The following is an 18,117-nucleotide window of genomic DNA, read 5'->3' as shown; positions in this document are numbered from 1 at the left end:
AAAATCATCTAAAACCTCTGTGAAACAGTTGGAAGACTTGTGCTTGGACCTGCAGGCCGTGATTCGCAGGTTGGTCACAGACAATAAGCCTGAAGACCCTTTTAATGACGTTGACACTTGCCTTATAGTGGCTAACCTTGCATACACAGAAAATGAAGATATAGGTCTACGTACGCAAGACCTCCTAGTGGCAATAGTACCAGATAACACTCCCCAAATAGCTAAGGCTATAAGGCTCAAGCCGCGTGAGGGTAGTGGTATTACAGTGTGGTTAAGATAGCCCTAGCCTCTAGGAGGACAGAAATCGTATTTTAAGATCTAAGTCGGGGCTAGCAAAACATGCTGAGTTCAAACAGGTGTACATAGACACCTGCAAGACCCAAAATGAGCTTGTGAACGTAAATAACATGCGGACCCTACTGACAATGGTACCAGAGGGCAAGAAATATCGAGTAAACAGGAACGGTCGAATTACCGAAAGTGTCACTGAAAATCGTTCCGTGGCGGGGGAAAACATCACTAAGCCGAAACGTCGTCGTGTTGCATCCGGCGAAAACACAGAAATAAAATTGCGTCATCTGGGACAACTATACGAGGATAATATGGAAACGGTCAACGAGGAGGAGCAGTTGTATAGTGGTAGTGGATCAGACGGAGACGGGGAAGGCGAGTCATTGCCATTAGGGGCGGAAAACGCATAGATAGCCGGTCCCATGGAGGGGACATTTCGGTAGGGACATGGAATGTAAACCGCTGGGTAGAATCGGAAAATGAGGACGAATGGATACTAAGGGCAGAAATTGTTCGCAAAATGGATTGTGACGTAACCGTAGTGTGTGAAACACATTTAAAAGATGACGCAGAACTGTCCATACCAGGATATCAATGGTTTGGGCACAACCGTACAGACCTTAACCCTAGGGCTACGCGCGGATCAGGCGGTGTTGGTGTGCTTATAAGACATGAGATCATGGACTCGTATTCTATTCAAATCATCGAGAAATCATTCGAAGGAATTCTATGGCTACGTTTCACCGATAAAATGTCAGGTTTCTCTTTCTTGTACATGTATGTGGAGTTTATCTGCCTCCTGAGGGGTCCTCCCGTGGGGATACCTCTCAACAGTTCTACGATGCGCTACTTGCACAATTCTACTCCCACTGGCAAAATGAAATAACGCTGATCTGTGGTGATTTCAATGGGAGAATCGGGAGAAAGTCCGACTCTGAGGACAATGCATTACCAATTAGGTATCCACTCGACATCGGAACAAACAGGTTTGGTGATCGCTTATTGGACTTTCTGCAGGATACAAATTTGTGTATCATAAATGGTCGTTTTCCTACTAATGATAATTTCACGTCCGTCTCGGTAAAGGGAAAGTCGGTTGTGGATTATATGCTGATACCTAGCAGTTGTTTCGATAGAGTTAAGGGCTGCGACGTGACACTCATGAGCGACGTTATAAAGGAAATCGGTTTTGCATCGCGAAGAATACCGGATCACTCATTCATAAAAACTGTCATACAATGTGATGTATACACTGACGACATAGGTACGGCACCAGATTCTAACTGTTATGTAAATCACCGTAGATATGCTATGGATGGTGTACCTCTGAACTTCCTTGAGAACCCTAGGCGCAGAAATGCAATAATAAACGTATGTAATAGGCTTATCAGCGAACATTCGGAACAAAGGACGGTAGATAGCGCATATGACCAAATAGTTAAGGAACTGTGTGATGAAATGGATGATACTTTTACGTTTAAAGATATCAAAATACATTTCAAAGACAGGGGTAAGAGGCTGGGAAAGAAGCCATGGTGGAATACTCAGCTAAAGGACTTATGGTCAATCCAAAGACAAAGTGAACGCTAATATCTAAGGTGGAAAGGAAACCGTAAAACGAAACGTGCTTTACTGCTACAATTTAAAACCGATCGATCGAACTTTGACAAAACATTTAGGCGGCTGGAGCGCAATTTCCACAGAATATACTGTCTTCTCCCACTTAACCGAGCGCCAGGAAAATGGCTCGAAAATGACTAAGTCCAGAAACATGGCAGTCTGTAATATTTTACGGGTGGGCTGCAAACATTCAATATGACAGCCAATTATAGTGATCAATGGATACAGGAAGACAACCTTGTAAATGTTGTCAATTCAATAACGCCTTGTCGCGGCCAGGGCCAGTAATCCCTGCAGTCATGGTGATGATTATTGAAGTTACGTAAGTATATTAGAAGTCCATGTAAATGGTTGACCGATCCAGAGTCTTTTAAATGAATTTATTTTATCTAATCGATTATGGAATCGTTTCCTTGTGGGGAAAATCCAATAAAGGGAACTTTCGTGTCAAATGTCATAATTGTTTTCTGCCATCTTGCTTTGACCACGTTCTTCTGGTAAGATGCACGCAATCCGATGGAGTTTGTGGGTAGGCCTAGCAGGCACCCTGATGATCTTACTACGTATGGAATGGAGTATGGAGATGATGTTGACAGCCCTGACCCTGATACCACTACTGATGATGATGATGTAGATGATGCTAACCAAGCTGTACCGGGTGCACGTAGGCACCAGAAAAGCTACAGTCTCAATCAGAAGATTGACCTTATCGAGACATACCAATTGGAGCATGCTGTAGGATCACGTCATGCTGAAACTGCGACATCCTGTGCTAGACACCACCACATAGCACCGCAGACATTTAGACGTTCGATAAGCACACAGGATGACTTGTTTGCCCTCAGAGATAGATCAACTCAAGACCATAGAAGACGGAGGAGACAACGGCAACACGGAACTGATGCACAAGGTAGTTTTTCGTCAAGCATTCTATTCCTCGCTAAATGAATTTCCTTCTTTGTTGGCCTATACTGACTGGAATAAGTCCGCTTCTGTGTCATGGACGGAAGAAGGTGCGGCTCCACATGACAGTAAACTGTCGACAGTAATCGAAAAACTGTCGACAGAAAACTATCCATAGCCCTTCCACTATGAAGAAAAAATCGCAGATAGTCACTGTCTGCGAGCTCTGGAAACGAGCGAGATAGTTTCTATCGAAAGCAACTGTCGTAAGGGCCATCCACGTACGGTGGTTTTGTATGATAGTTTCTGTCTGACAGCCGTATTTACCTTCCACGTGGCTGTCTTCATTCAGCATGTTGCCAGCAAGAAGGAAACAAGTCGCCGCGGCGATTGTGGTTTACATGACACTGCGTGAGCGGAGGCAAAAGAGGAGGCACAAGCTTTGGGTACATGAATGGTTTCTTAGAAGGGAGCAACACGGTGCATACCACTGCCTCCTACGGGAGCTGAGATTGGAAGATTCGAGTCGTCTCAACAATTTTTTGAGACTCTCCGCAGTTGACTTCGAGGAGCTTGCAGTGCTTGTTGGACCCAGGATCCACAAACAGGACACGTGTATGCGGCCTGCAATTCCGGTGAGGGAGCGCCTTGCCGTGACTTTGCGCTTTCTGGCAACTGGTGAGTATGCTTATTTCCCCACTATCTCATGAATAGAGCACGTACATGAGGTACTGCACTGAGGGATTTCAGCAGAAGAAATAGGTAAAAAGGTGATAACTTTCCAAATATTGCTTTATTTCACGGTTTATTTCCCAATAAACAAACCAGACACAGTTCCACTGACATAACTGAAATTCAATGAATAACCGGTAATATGAAGTTCCATTTATGTCATTATTTTATTCACTTCTGTCACATCAGATGTTATAAAACATCTCGGATAAATTTTATAAACATCTGGGCTGGGTTGTACAAACAACGTTAGCAGATAACATGGCGTTAACACAGATTGGCGTTATCTTTCCGAGACCAACCATGGCAAAACTGGAAGTAACAACTGAATTGACTTTTGCAGGATGTAACCCCTGCTATCGAAGTTCTAGATGGCAGATTAAAATTTGGTATCAACCCTTCAAGTGAGACAGGACTAGTGTGAGAAAGATAACGTCAGTTTGGCTTAACGCCACGTTATCTGTTAACGTTGTTTGAACAACTGGCCCCTGAATGTTAAATAATTAATTTTGTCTTGGTGATTTAAAATTACCAGTGAGATGTTTTAAAAACATATGATATTTGATAAACATCTGATGTGATATAAATCGAATAATTATGACATGAAGAACTTCATAAATGAAGGCCATGTAAATTCTTAAACTTTCCTTTTTATTTCTAAATTCAGGCGATTCATTCGTCAGCCTGATGTATCTCATCCGTATATCTGCCGTAACGATATCCCGTATTGTGTCTAAAGTGTGCAAAGCCATTTACGAGGCACTCAAGGAGGAATTCCTGAAGGCAAGTCGGTACCACTGAATCGCATGACCGGCGGCCACGGCAGTGTTCTCTGGAGTTGAATTCATGTCATAATTATTTGATTTATATCAAATCAGATCAGATGTTTGATAACTCTTTTCGGTGAGATGATTATTAAATATCCGACAGATAATTTTAAAATATCGCCCACATTTTGTTTGAATTCCCAGGGAATATGAAAGCACGGTTGCGATTGGTTGGTAATTTTTGGAAAGTAACGAAGGCATTCGGGATCATACGGAGTTTGCCGAGATGAAATGAGATTTTTTAATATATAAGATGTTTTATAAACATCTCAATGGGACGATTTAAAATCATCTGATGTTTTAAATTTATCTGATAATTTTAAATCATCTGGACAGAATATAATTATTTAACATCAGATCTATAGGTAATGTCTCGAGATGTTTTATAATATCTCATGTGATAGAAGTGAATATAATTATGATATGAATGGAAAATATAGTGTTCGGTCACCTATTATATTCTGTGACACCAATTAATTATTCTTATCATTACACATGACGTTTGTCTGATCCTGAAGCATGTGTAGGAAGGAAAATTGATTCGGAATTTGCTTGTCGTCCGGGCCTGTGTTTCCCTGCTCTTTTTGGCTGAATCCCGTCAACGAAGGACTGCAAGTTGAGCTGCGAGAAGTGCTGGGCGTCAGTGTGGTTGTCATAGCTGCGGCGTCTTCATCGTCCTTCTCAGCTGCTTCAAGAATGACCCTTTGAATATCCCGTTTCAATTTCTTGCGGTTCGACTCTGATTTCAATCCCCTCAACTCAGAAGCAACAAAAGCACCAAATGTGTCCAGTTCATCGGTCTCCCTTGACATAACTTCACATGCCTTCTGAAGGATTTCATCAGACGCACGACCGACATCCTTTCGTTTTCGAGATTTCGACGGTGGCGGGTTGGGTGTGGCCACGGAAGATGGTGATCCTCGAGGTTGAGTGCAGATCTCGTCCTTGTTAAATAGTGTTGCATCTGGCGTATCATCTGGCGCTTGTTCTTCTTGTTCCTGAAAATATATATTTTTTCTGTTTGAATATTGTGGTACAAGTACATGTATAGTTACGATTTTTTAATTTTTTGCAGTTTCCTTCCGACTCCGATGATTGGTTACAACTTGCTTCCGAATTCTTTGAAAGGTGGAACTTCCCCCAATGCATCGGTGCCATAGAGGGAAAGCATATTACCATGCAAGCTCCAGCAGCGTCTGGGAGTTTTTATTTTAATTACAAAGGGTTCCACAGTATTGTGCTGATGGCATTGGTTGATGCGAAATACCGCTTTACGTTTGTCGACGTCGGATGTAATGGAAGGGTTGCTGACGGGGGCATATTCGGCAGGTGTTCATTATCTTCGGGTCTTGAGAACAAGACCCTTTGCCTACCATCACCAAGGGTACTTCCAGGTCGAAATATGAAGGTACCATTTGTATTTGTGGCCGACGATGCTTTTCCATTGCGGGAAAACATAATAAAACCATATCCTCTGCGAGACATTCCCGGTAGCATGCGCATCTTCAACTACCGACTTTCGAGAGCGCGTAGAATCGTCGAAAATGCATTCGGCATAATGTCCAGCGTCTTCCGCATATTTCGAAAGCCGATAGCTGAAGATGCACAGAAAGCAGAGGATATCGTTTTGGCTTCCTGTGCATTACATAATTTGATGATCACGAAGAAAGACTCGCGCGCACGCTACGCTCCACATGGTACAGTCGATATGGAAGACATGGCTACTGGTGTCATTACCCCTGGAGCATGGCGAAAAGAGGGCATGCCAGCAAACAACCTGCTCCAAATCGAGCCATTCACAAGCAACCGTCATGCTCAAACCCCACAAGACATCCGCCACGAATTTCGAGAGTACTTCCTCTCACCACAGGGTGAGGTTTCGCGGCAGTACAAGTTCATTTGAGGAAGCCGTCCTTAAAGTGGGCGGAATGAAGAGCATTTATGACATGAGAGCCTGAAATAAACCTGCAAGAGAGAAATCATGTAACAAAATTAACAAATAAAGATAATTCTCACCAAATTGGTCTTCGATTTTCGTTCTCCAATAACTCCCCTTAGAAAAGAGAATGCCTTGTAGTACATCCACTTTGGGGTGTAAACGTCGTCAGTCCCTTGCCCAGATTTCCTCTTGGTGGCTTTCTTTAATTCTTGCGCATACTGGTTTCTCAGGTTGTGCATTTTTCTCGTCACTTGCACTTTATCTCTTTTACAATCCTTCGCCAGACTTTTCCATGCATCCTCTTTCTTCAACCTGTCTCTATATTCGGCAGACGTGACATCCCATAGTGCAGGCCTCGCTCTGTAACCTTCAATGAGGTTGCTGACCACATCTTGCGACCATTCACTCTCCGCAACTTCAACATGAAATTCGTCTGCCATTTCTCGTGTTGAACTCGCACTGATCTGTTCGACGGATCTGTACGACAGTTCTATCCCAAAATAGAGCAAGTGCTAGTCTATAAAAGCACTGTCTGACACTTTTATAACCAACTTGCATAATCTATGTGGCTCACTTCCACACGACAGAAATTGACCATCCTACAATCTTTCGGACAGTTATCTATTGCTGTCATACAGCCACTAGCTGAACAACTTCCACGGGATAGTCATTGGACAGTCACTATCTGATAGCAAACTTTCGACAGAAAACTGTCAAGTGGAGCCGCGCCGACTGACCCTGACCATGCCTTTTACAATCAGTATTATTGTTCCAGGGACCTTTATTCTTAGGACTAACATTGCGTTCATACCAGTGGTCATCACCAATATTTCAAAAGATGTTAAACGTGTTAGCTTTTTTATTTCAGCATACTCGCCCGAAATGGAAAACAATTTGAACACTTGGTTCCTTGAGCGCCGAAGACTTGGTTTCCCTGTTCCCGGTGAGGATATCAAAGGGCAAGCTGGAAGAGAATTTCGGCAATGGTTGGCCTAGCTTCCGAACGAAACAAAGGCCGAAAGACAAGAACGGAGACCCCTGCGATACCTTTTCCATGCATCTGCACATTGGCTTAGCAACCCTATGGAAAGGTGAGCTTTATTCCTCTGTTGCACGGATCGGCCTTAACGTACGGAATGGATTGTATTCGGTGAATTTCAATGATATGCAAATTCCATTTCAGGAAACAAATCAGCTATCGAAGGAAGACCAAATATTCAAGGGGGTTACCTGATGACAACGCCCAGGCTTTGGTTGCCAACTACCGGGGAGAGTTTGCCGACCTCATCAGAGACGCTGATTTTGATGTCATCATGAACATGATCATGAACATTTGATATGGTGCCAAGATCAACAATGGAAGCGACTGGGTATCAGAATGTTGACATTAGATCATCCCAAGGCAACTCGAAACTTGGATGCACGGTGACTCTAGTAGTTATGACAGATGGACGAAAAGGACGAGCCGAGGTCAACTTCAGAGGCTTGGCACCAGATGGTGACGTCATTCGGCAGCTTCAGGCGAGTGAGTATTGGCATAGTATACAAGTCCGTGGTTGTAGTACAGGACATGTACCTGGCATCATCAGTGTTGTCATTGACGGTCAGACATTCTAGTTTATGGTAGTATTTTTTTATTTTTTAGGAAAATCAGAACTCCGATGACTAAAATTGTTGTAGGTTTGTCATGGATGCAACCAAAACATTGTGCGTGTCTGACTGTTCAGAAAAGTAATGTAAATGTTCATACTTGTTGTTTGCTTTTCCAGGTAACTGGTAGTCCACAGGGTTTGGCCCGACACCAGTCGCTAATCGAGTGGTTGCAGGCCCTGATTGTGCCATTTGTAGCAGGGGCCACGTTCCTGTTACTTTTAGACAGGTATCCGGCGCATCGAAATCAGCAGTTTCGTGATGCAATCACCGCAGAGAATGGGACAGACACATTTATCTCGGGACAATGTAGAGGTAGAGATGGTAAATGATGAGCTTGAGCAGTTTGTTGAGGGGATTGAGTTTTCGGAAGGAGAAGAGGATAATGATGTTATTGATGATGACGTGTGAAACCCGTTTGGATAATAAAATTGATTGGTAAATTGATAAGTATATCTGTGATCTTCTTTAATTTATTCGTTGACAACAATACTTCTTTATTGGGACATTCTGCATACCCATCAAGCTGGCTTTATCATAGACCCCAGATTAAAAATTTCTGGTCAACCAAGACTATAGGCATAAAATGAGGACGCTAGTTGTATTGTATTCATTCATTCAGTACAGGACTACCCCATGTCAATGTTCATGTCTTTTATCAACTTATGTGGAAGGCATTGGCATTGCCCACGAAAAGGGAGTCAATAATCAGCTGTGGCTGTTCTTTCTAATATTCGCCTGCCACCAGTAAAATCGGCCTATTCATTTGGACTTAGTCATTTTACGATTCAGCCGCGCTCGGTTAAGTGAGAGAAGACAGTATATGGATCGGATAGAACAGTTACGGACAGATGATCCAAAGGCATTTTGGAATGAGGTGAAAAACCTTGGTCCAGGCAAAAAACGCCATGATCTGATTGATGCGGTGCGCATGCCCGACGGATCTATCTAGCATAACAAGGCGGACATAATGACCGAGTGGAAAAATACATTTGAGACGCTTTATAATGGTGAGAATGTGCAATATTTCGATCAGAATCACTACGAAGCAATTCAGAAGCAATGGGAGGAAATCGAAATGACTGACAATGCTGATGGTCGGCCTAACGCTCATACTCTAAACATTGATATCTCACGAATTGAAGTGGTCAGAGCTATATGTAAGCTTAAACTAGGTAAAGCGTGCGGCCCAGACAGAATTCCGAACGAGACACTAAAATCACCAAAAATGACTGATATCTTATTTCGCCTTTTCAACCGGGTTTTTCAGAGTGGAAGGATACCAGGAATTTGGAAAAACAGTATTATTCACCCTATTCTGAAACCAGGGAAAGACAGTAAAGACCCGCTCAGTTATCGGGGGATAAGCTTAAATTCTACCATAAGTAAGGTGTATAGTGCGGTCCTGAACAACAGACTTATGAAATACTGTGAGGAAAATGACCTGATCGTTGATGAGCAGAATGGGTTTCGTGCAGATAGGAACTGTATTGATCAAATATATGGACTAACCACAATTCTGCGCAACAGGAAGTTACAAAAACAGTCAACATTTCTATGTTTCATTGATTTCTCTAAGGCCTTTCATGATATATAAACAGAACTTGTCTTTTCACCAAACTGCACAAGATGGGTATCCGAGGAAAGTTTCTCAGAACAGTAAATGCTATGTACACGAGTACTAAGGCTTGCGTGAAGGTCAATGGCCACTTAACAGACTACATGTGTATTTCCAAACGACATCTGGCGTCCGTCAGAGAGACTGTCTATATCTCCCACCCTGTTCTCTCTATATATAAACGATTTGGCACGCGAAATTAAATCCAGTGGATAAGGGGTAAACGGAGAGAAGGTCTCTATCTTACTGTATGCAGATGACATTGTCTTCTTAAGTGATTCAGAGGAGTCCCTGCAGCAAATGATTCGAATCTCAGAAAGATGGTGTGCAAAATGGAGAATGCAAATAAACGTTGACAAAACACAGGTGATGCACTGTAGTAGGAAAAACGATCCGAAAACTGCTTTCAATTTCTTGTTCAATAACGCGCAAATAAAGCTAACCGAGCAATACAGATACTTAGGAGTACAAATCCAGGACACGCTTGATTACACGATTACGGCAAGCATTTAAGACAAGAAGACTAAGTTATGATACATACAGTAAGCTATATGAGGCCAAGGTGGCCCCGATCTTGGATTATGCTTGTATGTAGTGTGTGGGGTTTTAAACCATACAAGGAGATAGAGAAAGTACATTATAGAGCAATGAGATCTTTCCTTGGCGTGGGCAAATTTGCAGCCCTACCCTCTATAGAGGGGGATATGGGCTGGGCTTCCGTTACAGTCGGATTCCAGACAAAAATAATCGGCCTATGGATACGGTTATGTAACTTGCCGAGAGACAGGCTTACAAAAAGGATCTTTCTCTGGGGCTATGAACTCGCCCGTAAGGGACTGGATAACTGGGCCAGGAGTATCAGAAATATTTTTGTGAAATGTGATATGGCCACTTTGTTTGAATTACTACACGGTCGTACAAAGGCAGAATCGCGAATCCTGATAACAAGTGTTAACGATCACCTGATATCGGCGCACGTAGACCAATGGCGCGCACAAATTAATGAAATGCCCAAACTGAGAACATACAAAACATTGAAAACCTTTTTTGGCGTTGAGGATTATGTGAAAACTCCATTGAATAGATCACAACGATCAATATTAGCAAGACTGAGGAATGGATCTTTTTCGATAAACATTGAGATAGGACGCTACAGAGGTATCCCTCTAGTGAATAGAATCTGTCATAAACGTGACTCCAATACGGTAGAAAACGAAGAACATTTTCTTTGTCGATGCCCTGCATATGAAACCCAACGCGTTGGACTTTTCCGAGTAATCAAGGACAAAAGGCGAAATAAGATATCAGTCAACAAATATAAACTTTGAAAATGCTTTGCCAGGCGACATAATGAAACACGTTTTATCAGACTCTAATATTGCCAGAAGTGTTGCCAATTACGTAGATACTATATATCGCATTAGACATGAAATTTAAGTGCTGGTGGTCTGCGAATCACTCGAATTTTCGTTATCTACTGCATGTATTCAGTGGTTTGTGATAGCACCGGTTCTGCGTCACTTTAATAGAGCTGGTGTAATAGAACAGGATGCCCTATGCACAGGATGCCCGGTAGGCTGTTAACCATTTCCTACTCATTTTCCTTTTAAAAAAACATGCATTATCCCTCAAAACAGGCTAAGTCTTTTGTCAATTTTCGTGCATCAAACAGAATTATCACTAAACACCGCCTATTGAAATTGAAAGTACATGATCTGAGCTACCTTTTCATGCCTTTTGTTTTGCCCCAGGTACATTGTGTAATGGTTACGTGTGTATAAAGTGTAAACAAAATTCATATATCCATCATGTCCATCGAATCTGAAAAAATTTGTGCAGACCCATGACAGTTCCGGTTCGTGCAGTTTGTTGCATTCCATACGGGCCGCGCTTGCCGATCCTGCTTTCACGACGCACCGCAACCACAGTTACCATGATTCCCATTGTTTCCTTCCTCGTGACGTAATTATTTCATGACGTCATGAGCCATTGACCATTCACGCAAGTAGATTTATTCACACCGGCGCCACTGAAGTGCGGGTGTGGGACATCATGATTTTAAAAATCGTCTGCTAGGACATATGTACAGGACAACGTCGGCGGAGACAGATGTGACATTTTATTGCAGACCAAAGCAAACGTCCTCTTCTTCTCGATTTACGTACTTTACTTCAAAAAAGTCAGTTTTAACACTACTGCACAATTATAGAGTGGTCTTAAAGTTCCATTTGGATAGAGATTTGACGGACTGATTTGTGTTTCAGAAATGAGAAAAAGCTCCTGGGTGTCATGACATGCATGATGTGTCTTGCCTCTGCATTTTTGTACTCAGACATGTCAGAGGGTTTTCAACTTTCATATCATTGAAGAAATAATTCATTCCAATGGTATATCAATCACATCATTTATTTAAAAATCGTCTGCTAGGACATACAGGACAACGTCGGTGGAGACAGTTGTGACATTTCAATTTTCATTGCATAGAGATTTGACGGACTGATTTGGCAATTCATTCCAACCATGCAACTGTTTCAGAAATGAGAAAAAGCTCCTGGGAGTCATGACATGCATTCAATTATTATTTCACCACAAAGAGCTGCTTCTTTCAGCAGATATGAGACAGCTACCGGGGCGGGGACTATTTCTTTATGGGGCCTTATTGTTCAGCGTCTCCAAGGAATTCTATTTTTAGAGTCCAATGGGGGGGTTGGGGGGGGGGCCTTCCCCCCAATGTACTGACTAAAACCTGTCACTTTCAGAGAACGGGGAGGGGGTTTGGGGGACTCATCCCCCAATGTACTGGCTATATATGTCAGAAGGACGGGGGTTTGGGGGCTCCCCCATGTCAAACAGTTGTGTGAGTTCACTAGAGATTGCTCTTTACATATTAACTCACACAACGTAGTGAGTGCAATGGTTACGTGTATGTATAAAGTGTAAACAAAATTCATATATCCATCATGTCCATCGAATCTGAAAAAAAAAGTGCAGACCCATGACAGTTCCGGTTCCGGTACAGTTTGTCGCATTCCATACGGGCCGCGCTTGCCGATCCTGCTTTCACGACGCACCGCAACCACAGTTACCATGATTCCCGTTGTTGACGCAATTATTTCATGACGTCATGAGCCATTGACCAATTACGCAAGTAGATTTATTCACACCGGCGCCACTGTCTTGAAGTGTATCTAAAAATCGTCTGCTAGAACATACAGGACAACAACGTCGGCGGAGACAGTTGTGACATTTCATTGCAGACGAAGTAAACGTCCTCTTCTTCTCGATTTACGTACTTTACTTCAAAAAGTCAGTTTTAACACTACTGCACAAATATAGAGTGGTCTTAAAGTTCCATTTGGATAGAGATTTGACGGACTGATTTGGAAATTCATTCCAACCATGCAACTGTTTCAGAAATGAGAAAAAGCTCCTGGGTGTCTTGACATGCATGATGTGTCTTGCCTCTGCATTTTTGTACTCAGACATGTCAGAGGGTTTTCAACTTTCATATCATTGAAGAAAGAATTCATTCCAATCTACAAGTATATCAATCACATCATTTATCTAAAAATCGTCTGCTAGGACATACAGGACAACGTCGGTGGAGACAGTTGTGACATTTCAATTTTCATTGCATAGAGATTTGACGGACTGATTTGGAAATTCATTCCAGCCATGCAACTGTTTCAGAAATGAGAAAAAGCTCCTGGGTGCCATGACATGCATTCAATTATTAACTCACCACAAACGCTTCTTCTGTCAGCAGATATGAGACAGCTACCGGGGCGGGGACTATTTCTTTATGGGGCCTTATTGTTCAGCGTATCCAAGGAATTCTATTTTTAGAGTCCAATGGGGGGGGGGGCTTCCCCCCAATGTACTGACTAAAACCTGTCACTTTCAGAGAACGGGGGAGGGGGTTTGGGGGACTCATCCCCCAATGTACTGGCTATATATGTCAGAAGGACAGTTGTGTGAGTTCACTAGAGATTGCTCTTTACATATTAACTCACACAACGTAGTGAGTGTAATGGTTACGTGTGTATAAAGTGTAAACAAAATTCATATATCCATCATGTCCATCGAATCTGAACAAATTTGTTCAGACCCATGACAATTCTCGTTCCGGTACAGTTTGTCGCATTCCATACGGGCCGCGCTTGCCGATCCTGCTTTCACGACGCACCGCAACCACAGTTTGTTTCCTTCCTCGTGACGCAATTATTTCATGACGTCATGAGCCATTGACCATTCACGCAAGTAGATTTATTCACACCGGCGCCACTGTCCTGAAGTGCGGGTGTGGGACATCATGTATCTAAAAATCGTCTGCTAGAACATACAGGACAACAACGTCGGCGGAGACAGTTGTGACATTTCATTGCAGACGAAGTAAACGTCCTCTTCTTCTCGATTTACGTACTTTACTTCAAAAAAGTCAGTTTTAACACTACTAAATCCAGATCCAGTCACGTGATTTCTAGTAACTGCCAAACTCGACCCAGTGCCAGAACTGTGAAGTAATGATGTAGGTCACGTGGTCGGAGTGCAGGAGTTCCCGTACCGCCTGGCTATCCGATTTAGCATCTACCGTTCCGGAACGACATCAGCGCCTCTAGTTTCAAGATCGTAAATTTGCCATTCTTGATTTTGGCGCCAAACGAATCCAAAAAAAACGCGTTAAAACAATTAAGAATATATCAGCTACAAAAATTCGTTATTAACTAACCGGTGAAGAAACATACACAAATATCCAGGCTAGCAGGTGGAAAATTCAATTATTATTTCACCACAAAGAGCTGCTTCTGTCACTGTCCGCAGATATGAGACAGCTACCGGGGCGGGGACTACTTCTTTACGGGGCCTTATTGTTCAGCGTCTCCAAGGAATTCTATTTTTAGAGGCCAATGGGGGGGGGGGGGGTTGGGGGGGGGGCCTTCCCCCCCAATGTACTGACTAAAACCTGTCACTTTCAGAGAACGGGGGAGGGGGTTTGGGGGACTCATCCCCCTATGTACTGGCTAAATATGTCAGAATGACGGGGGTTTGGGGGGCTCCCCCATGTCAAACAGTTGTGTGAGTTCACTAGAGATTGCTCTTTACATATTAACTCTCCTTTAGCTCCAACACTGCAGTTTTTTAGGTGATGCCACTTCCAGGTAAGGAAGTCAGAATGCTGTTTTTTAATTTGCAAAAGAAAAAAATCCGGCCGCCCTTGCGGTTTTCCGGTGAGGGGGTCGAGTCGCGCCCTTCTCACTGGTGCCCATTTTTTGCCCATTCCCTCAGATAACTGACGAAATACACATGCTTTCCAAATAAAATTACATTTTTAGATGTTAGTGAACCCCCCTCTCCCTTGCCCCTCCCACACACTCCCTCAAACAACCTAGAGGCCTTTATTACCCCTCTGGAGGCTTAGCGGTCTAGGCGGAAACGAACACCAGCAACGACAACAACAACAACAGTTACAGTTACAATGCATTGTGTACATGCACGTGTACATTGTGTGATAGTCTATTGAAAATGGAACCTGAAAAATCACAGTTGAAATGTGGATTTGCTGTCATATCCAAGGATATCGAGTGTGGTACTGACGCTTCATACCCCAATGACAAGAGTGTGATCCCCTTGAAACAATGTAAGAAGGACGTGCACTCCCATTTGATGCGTTGGATGTCCTCCAGGAAAGCCAGTCAAGTCAAAAGTGAATGGGAGCTCATAGCACTTCGTGCTGGCGTGTTTGATATGAGTTCTCCAGTGTGGACACCACAATATGCCCGAACCACCGATACAAGTTGAGTTTATCATGGAATCAGCAAAGGAGATGCCAGCACCCACTTCATCAACCCTCTAAAACAAGTCGGAAGCCCAGAAAAGATGGTGGTTTAGTTTATCGAGTGATGTCTCGGGGGGAAATATACAATACATCAAGTGGGGAGTTTTTGTCCCAGTTGGCTCAGGTAAGGGATCAGTCTCAAAATCACTGAAGTAGAAAAGAAGCAGTAGGCCTGTAATGATACCCACTCTGGCTAAACCTAACTTTGGTGCAAAACCAACTGAGTGATAACGATTTACCACTTCACTTGTGTTCTTCCTAGAAAGTTGATTGGAGCCTTGGCTTGATGATCAGGAAGTCCGAGTTATGATTCCCTGCCAGTGCCACTGGAGGTGATGCTTCACTGCCGTACAAAATCAGCATGGCCGGTCGCATTATCAAAACAAGTCTATCATCATCATCATGTCCTCACACTATTATATTGCACATCATATTATCATTACCCCCATAATCTGGTGCCTTTTCAGCTCTGTGTAAAGGATGTGAGGCTAAACATCGAGTATCTGTGGCAAATGCAGAACCAGAAGTAGAACCAGCACCCATGGATACAGAGGTGAGTTGAATGAAAAAAAAGGGGAGAAGATTCGGGGCAAGCCAAAGTGAATATTGGTTAATTCTGCCTGCAGCGACTGACTTACATGTAAGAAGGTCACTGATGAGAGAGGAGGGACTAAGCTGAAAACCTTGATGCCATTCTGGCTCCCATCTCCTTGGCAATGAGGGATTCTAAGCCAAACCTGATTCTCCATCAATATCTTTTTTCAGTCCGCTGTTGCCTCTTCCTCTGTTCGACCAGCCGACGCCTTAGAAAACCCAGCAGACGGGACAGAAGGGCAATCTCTCAAGTCAGATATACATGATAGTTTCGTCAGTTTTTGAATTTTTCCCTTTTTTGTGCAATTTGATGATGGAAACTTTGTGCAGAATAGGAGGTGACTAGGCAGCCGAGGGCTTGGTAATATTGCCCTTAGTTACTATACTGGTCCTTTAAGGAATACTGGTCTATTATTTGTGGTGTACGTTTTCTTATCATCAACATACTCTCATCTTGAAAAATAAGACAATGTTTACGATCAGTGCGACCAATTTTTTACAGTCATTTTGCAACATTATTGTTAACGCGTCCCTTGCGGATTCGTAAGGTACTACATGTATTTGGATGTTTTGAGACAAACTGCCTAGTCTAGTTGTGAATAATCGAACTGAGGTATTATTTGTATTTTGCAACATACTCCGAATAATACTCATCTAAGATGATCTCAGATGAGTAATAATTTGATGGGTAATGTTGTTGCAACAGTATCATAAGGACTGCTGGTCAAGCACTCTTGAGCTGGGAGAGAGAAATGATAAGAGGGTGGAGATAGATTTTCTGAAATGTTGGTCTTTGAGTCATGACTGGGCAGAATTAGCCCAGTGAAAGTTGTCAGCTACACATCAAGAATTCTTGATTTAGAATGAAAGGGTACGACTTTATTGAATGTACATTCATAAGGCTTGACCTGAGATTTTCCACGCCATTAATTGCAAATGCATTGTTCGCATTCTACAATACATCTCTCTTTTTCTAAAAATGAAATGGCCAGGGCCATTGTGCTCACCTCATGTGGAGGAAAGATGGATAAAGAGCATGGTATTGTGTCATGTAGTGTTAGGTTTGATGTAGGTCCAAGCAATTACAATTTCCCCAAAATGGCCAATTTACAGTACATTCGACCTCTGTGACCTTGAAAAGTAGGTCAAATCAAAGAAGACCCGGGTGACACATTGAATGGTTGTTAGAATTAGATGTACCTATGATATAAAATTGGTGCCAATCGGGCAAGTCATTACTAGGAATAATGGCATTTTGAAGAATTTAGGATTTGGCCGCCTCCCTGGAGGCCAAACGGCAAATCAGATCGCACCAAACTTCGGTACCTGAGATCACCTGACCAAGGGGTATATGTGTACTTAATTTGTGATCAATAGTCATTGCAGTTAAGAAACATGCCATAGTTACGGCCTGACGGCGAATTTATGCCATTTGACCTCTGTGACCTTGACAAGAAGGTCAAATTAAAAACCTGTGTGACATATACTGTATGGTGGTTAGATGTACCCATGATATCAAATTGGTGGCAATTGGGCAAGAAGTTAAGGAATAATCACATTTTTAAGGTTTTTGGATTTTGCCCCCTGGTGGTCAAGTGGTTAATCATATTGGACCAAACTTCGGTCCCTGAGATCACCTGACTAAGGGGTAAATGTGTACCAAATTTGGTATCAATAGTCATTGCAGTTTAGAAACGTGCCATCGTTATATCCTAACGGCCAATTTACACCATTTGACCTCTGTGACCTTGAAAAGGAGGTCAAATCAAAAACCCGGAGGATATATGATGCACCTTTGCTAGAAGTACCTACCATATTTTTTTCAAAATTTCCCGACTATATTAAGGGAGATATTGCATATTTTCACTTTTAACGTTTGGCCCCCTGGTGGCCAAACCATGAAACGAATCGGACCGAAACTTGGTCTCCAAGGTGTCATTACATAAGGGTACATGTGTACCAAGTTTCAACTCAATAGCTCTAACAGTTACGAAACGTGCCCTGCTAACGGACGACGACGACGACGGACGACGGACGCCACGGTATGGGATAAGCTCACCTCTGCTAAGAGGTGAGCTAAAAACACATGGTGAATTTCCTAAAACTG

At 42.8% G+C, this 18,117-nt stretch overlaps 1 protein-coding gene across 1 annotated transcript; it reads right to left on the bottom strand.

Moving 5' to 3' along the window:
• Nucleotides 1-4,846: 4,846 nt before the first annotated feature.
• Nucleotides 4,847-6,752, bottom strand: LOC135496494 (uncharacterized). Its single transcript, XM_064785854.1, has 2 exons — nucleotides 6,390-6,752; nucleotides 4,847-5,371 (listed from the first exon to the last, which is right to left on the bottom strand). Exons 1-2 carry the CDS (start codon nucleotides 6,750-6,752, stop codon nucleotides 4,847-4,849), a joined length of 888 nt encoding a protein of 295 aa, XP_064641924.1.
• Nucleotides 6,753-18,117: the final 11,365 nt, after the last annotated feature.

Source organism: Lineus longissimus, chromosome 12 (assembly GCF_910592395.1).
Source record: "Lineus longissimus chromosome 12, tnLinLong1.2, whole genome shotgun sequence".
Taxonomy (NCBI): domain Eukaryota; kingdom Metazoa; phylum Nemertea; class Pilidiophora; order Heteronemertea; family Lineidae; genus Lineus; species Lineus longissimus.
The sequence above is the reverse complement of the archived record's forward strand: the minus strand, read 5'-3'. Positions and strand labels throughout refer to the sequence as shown.

Bases quoted from the DNA above. Each gene is read 5' to 3' on its own strand.
- LOC135496494 (XM_064785854.1), bottom strand. From the start codon at position 6,752: ATGGCAGACGAATTTCATGTTGAAGTTGCGGAGAGTGAATGGTCGCAA. The intron at 5,372-6,389 runs GTGAGAATTATC...ATATATTTTCAG, and splicing joins GAAAATCGAAGACCAATTTG to GAACAAGAAGAACAAGCGCC.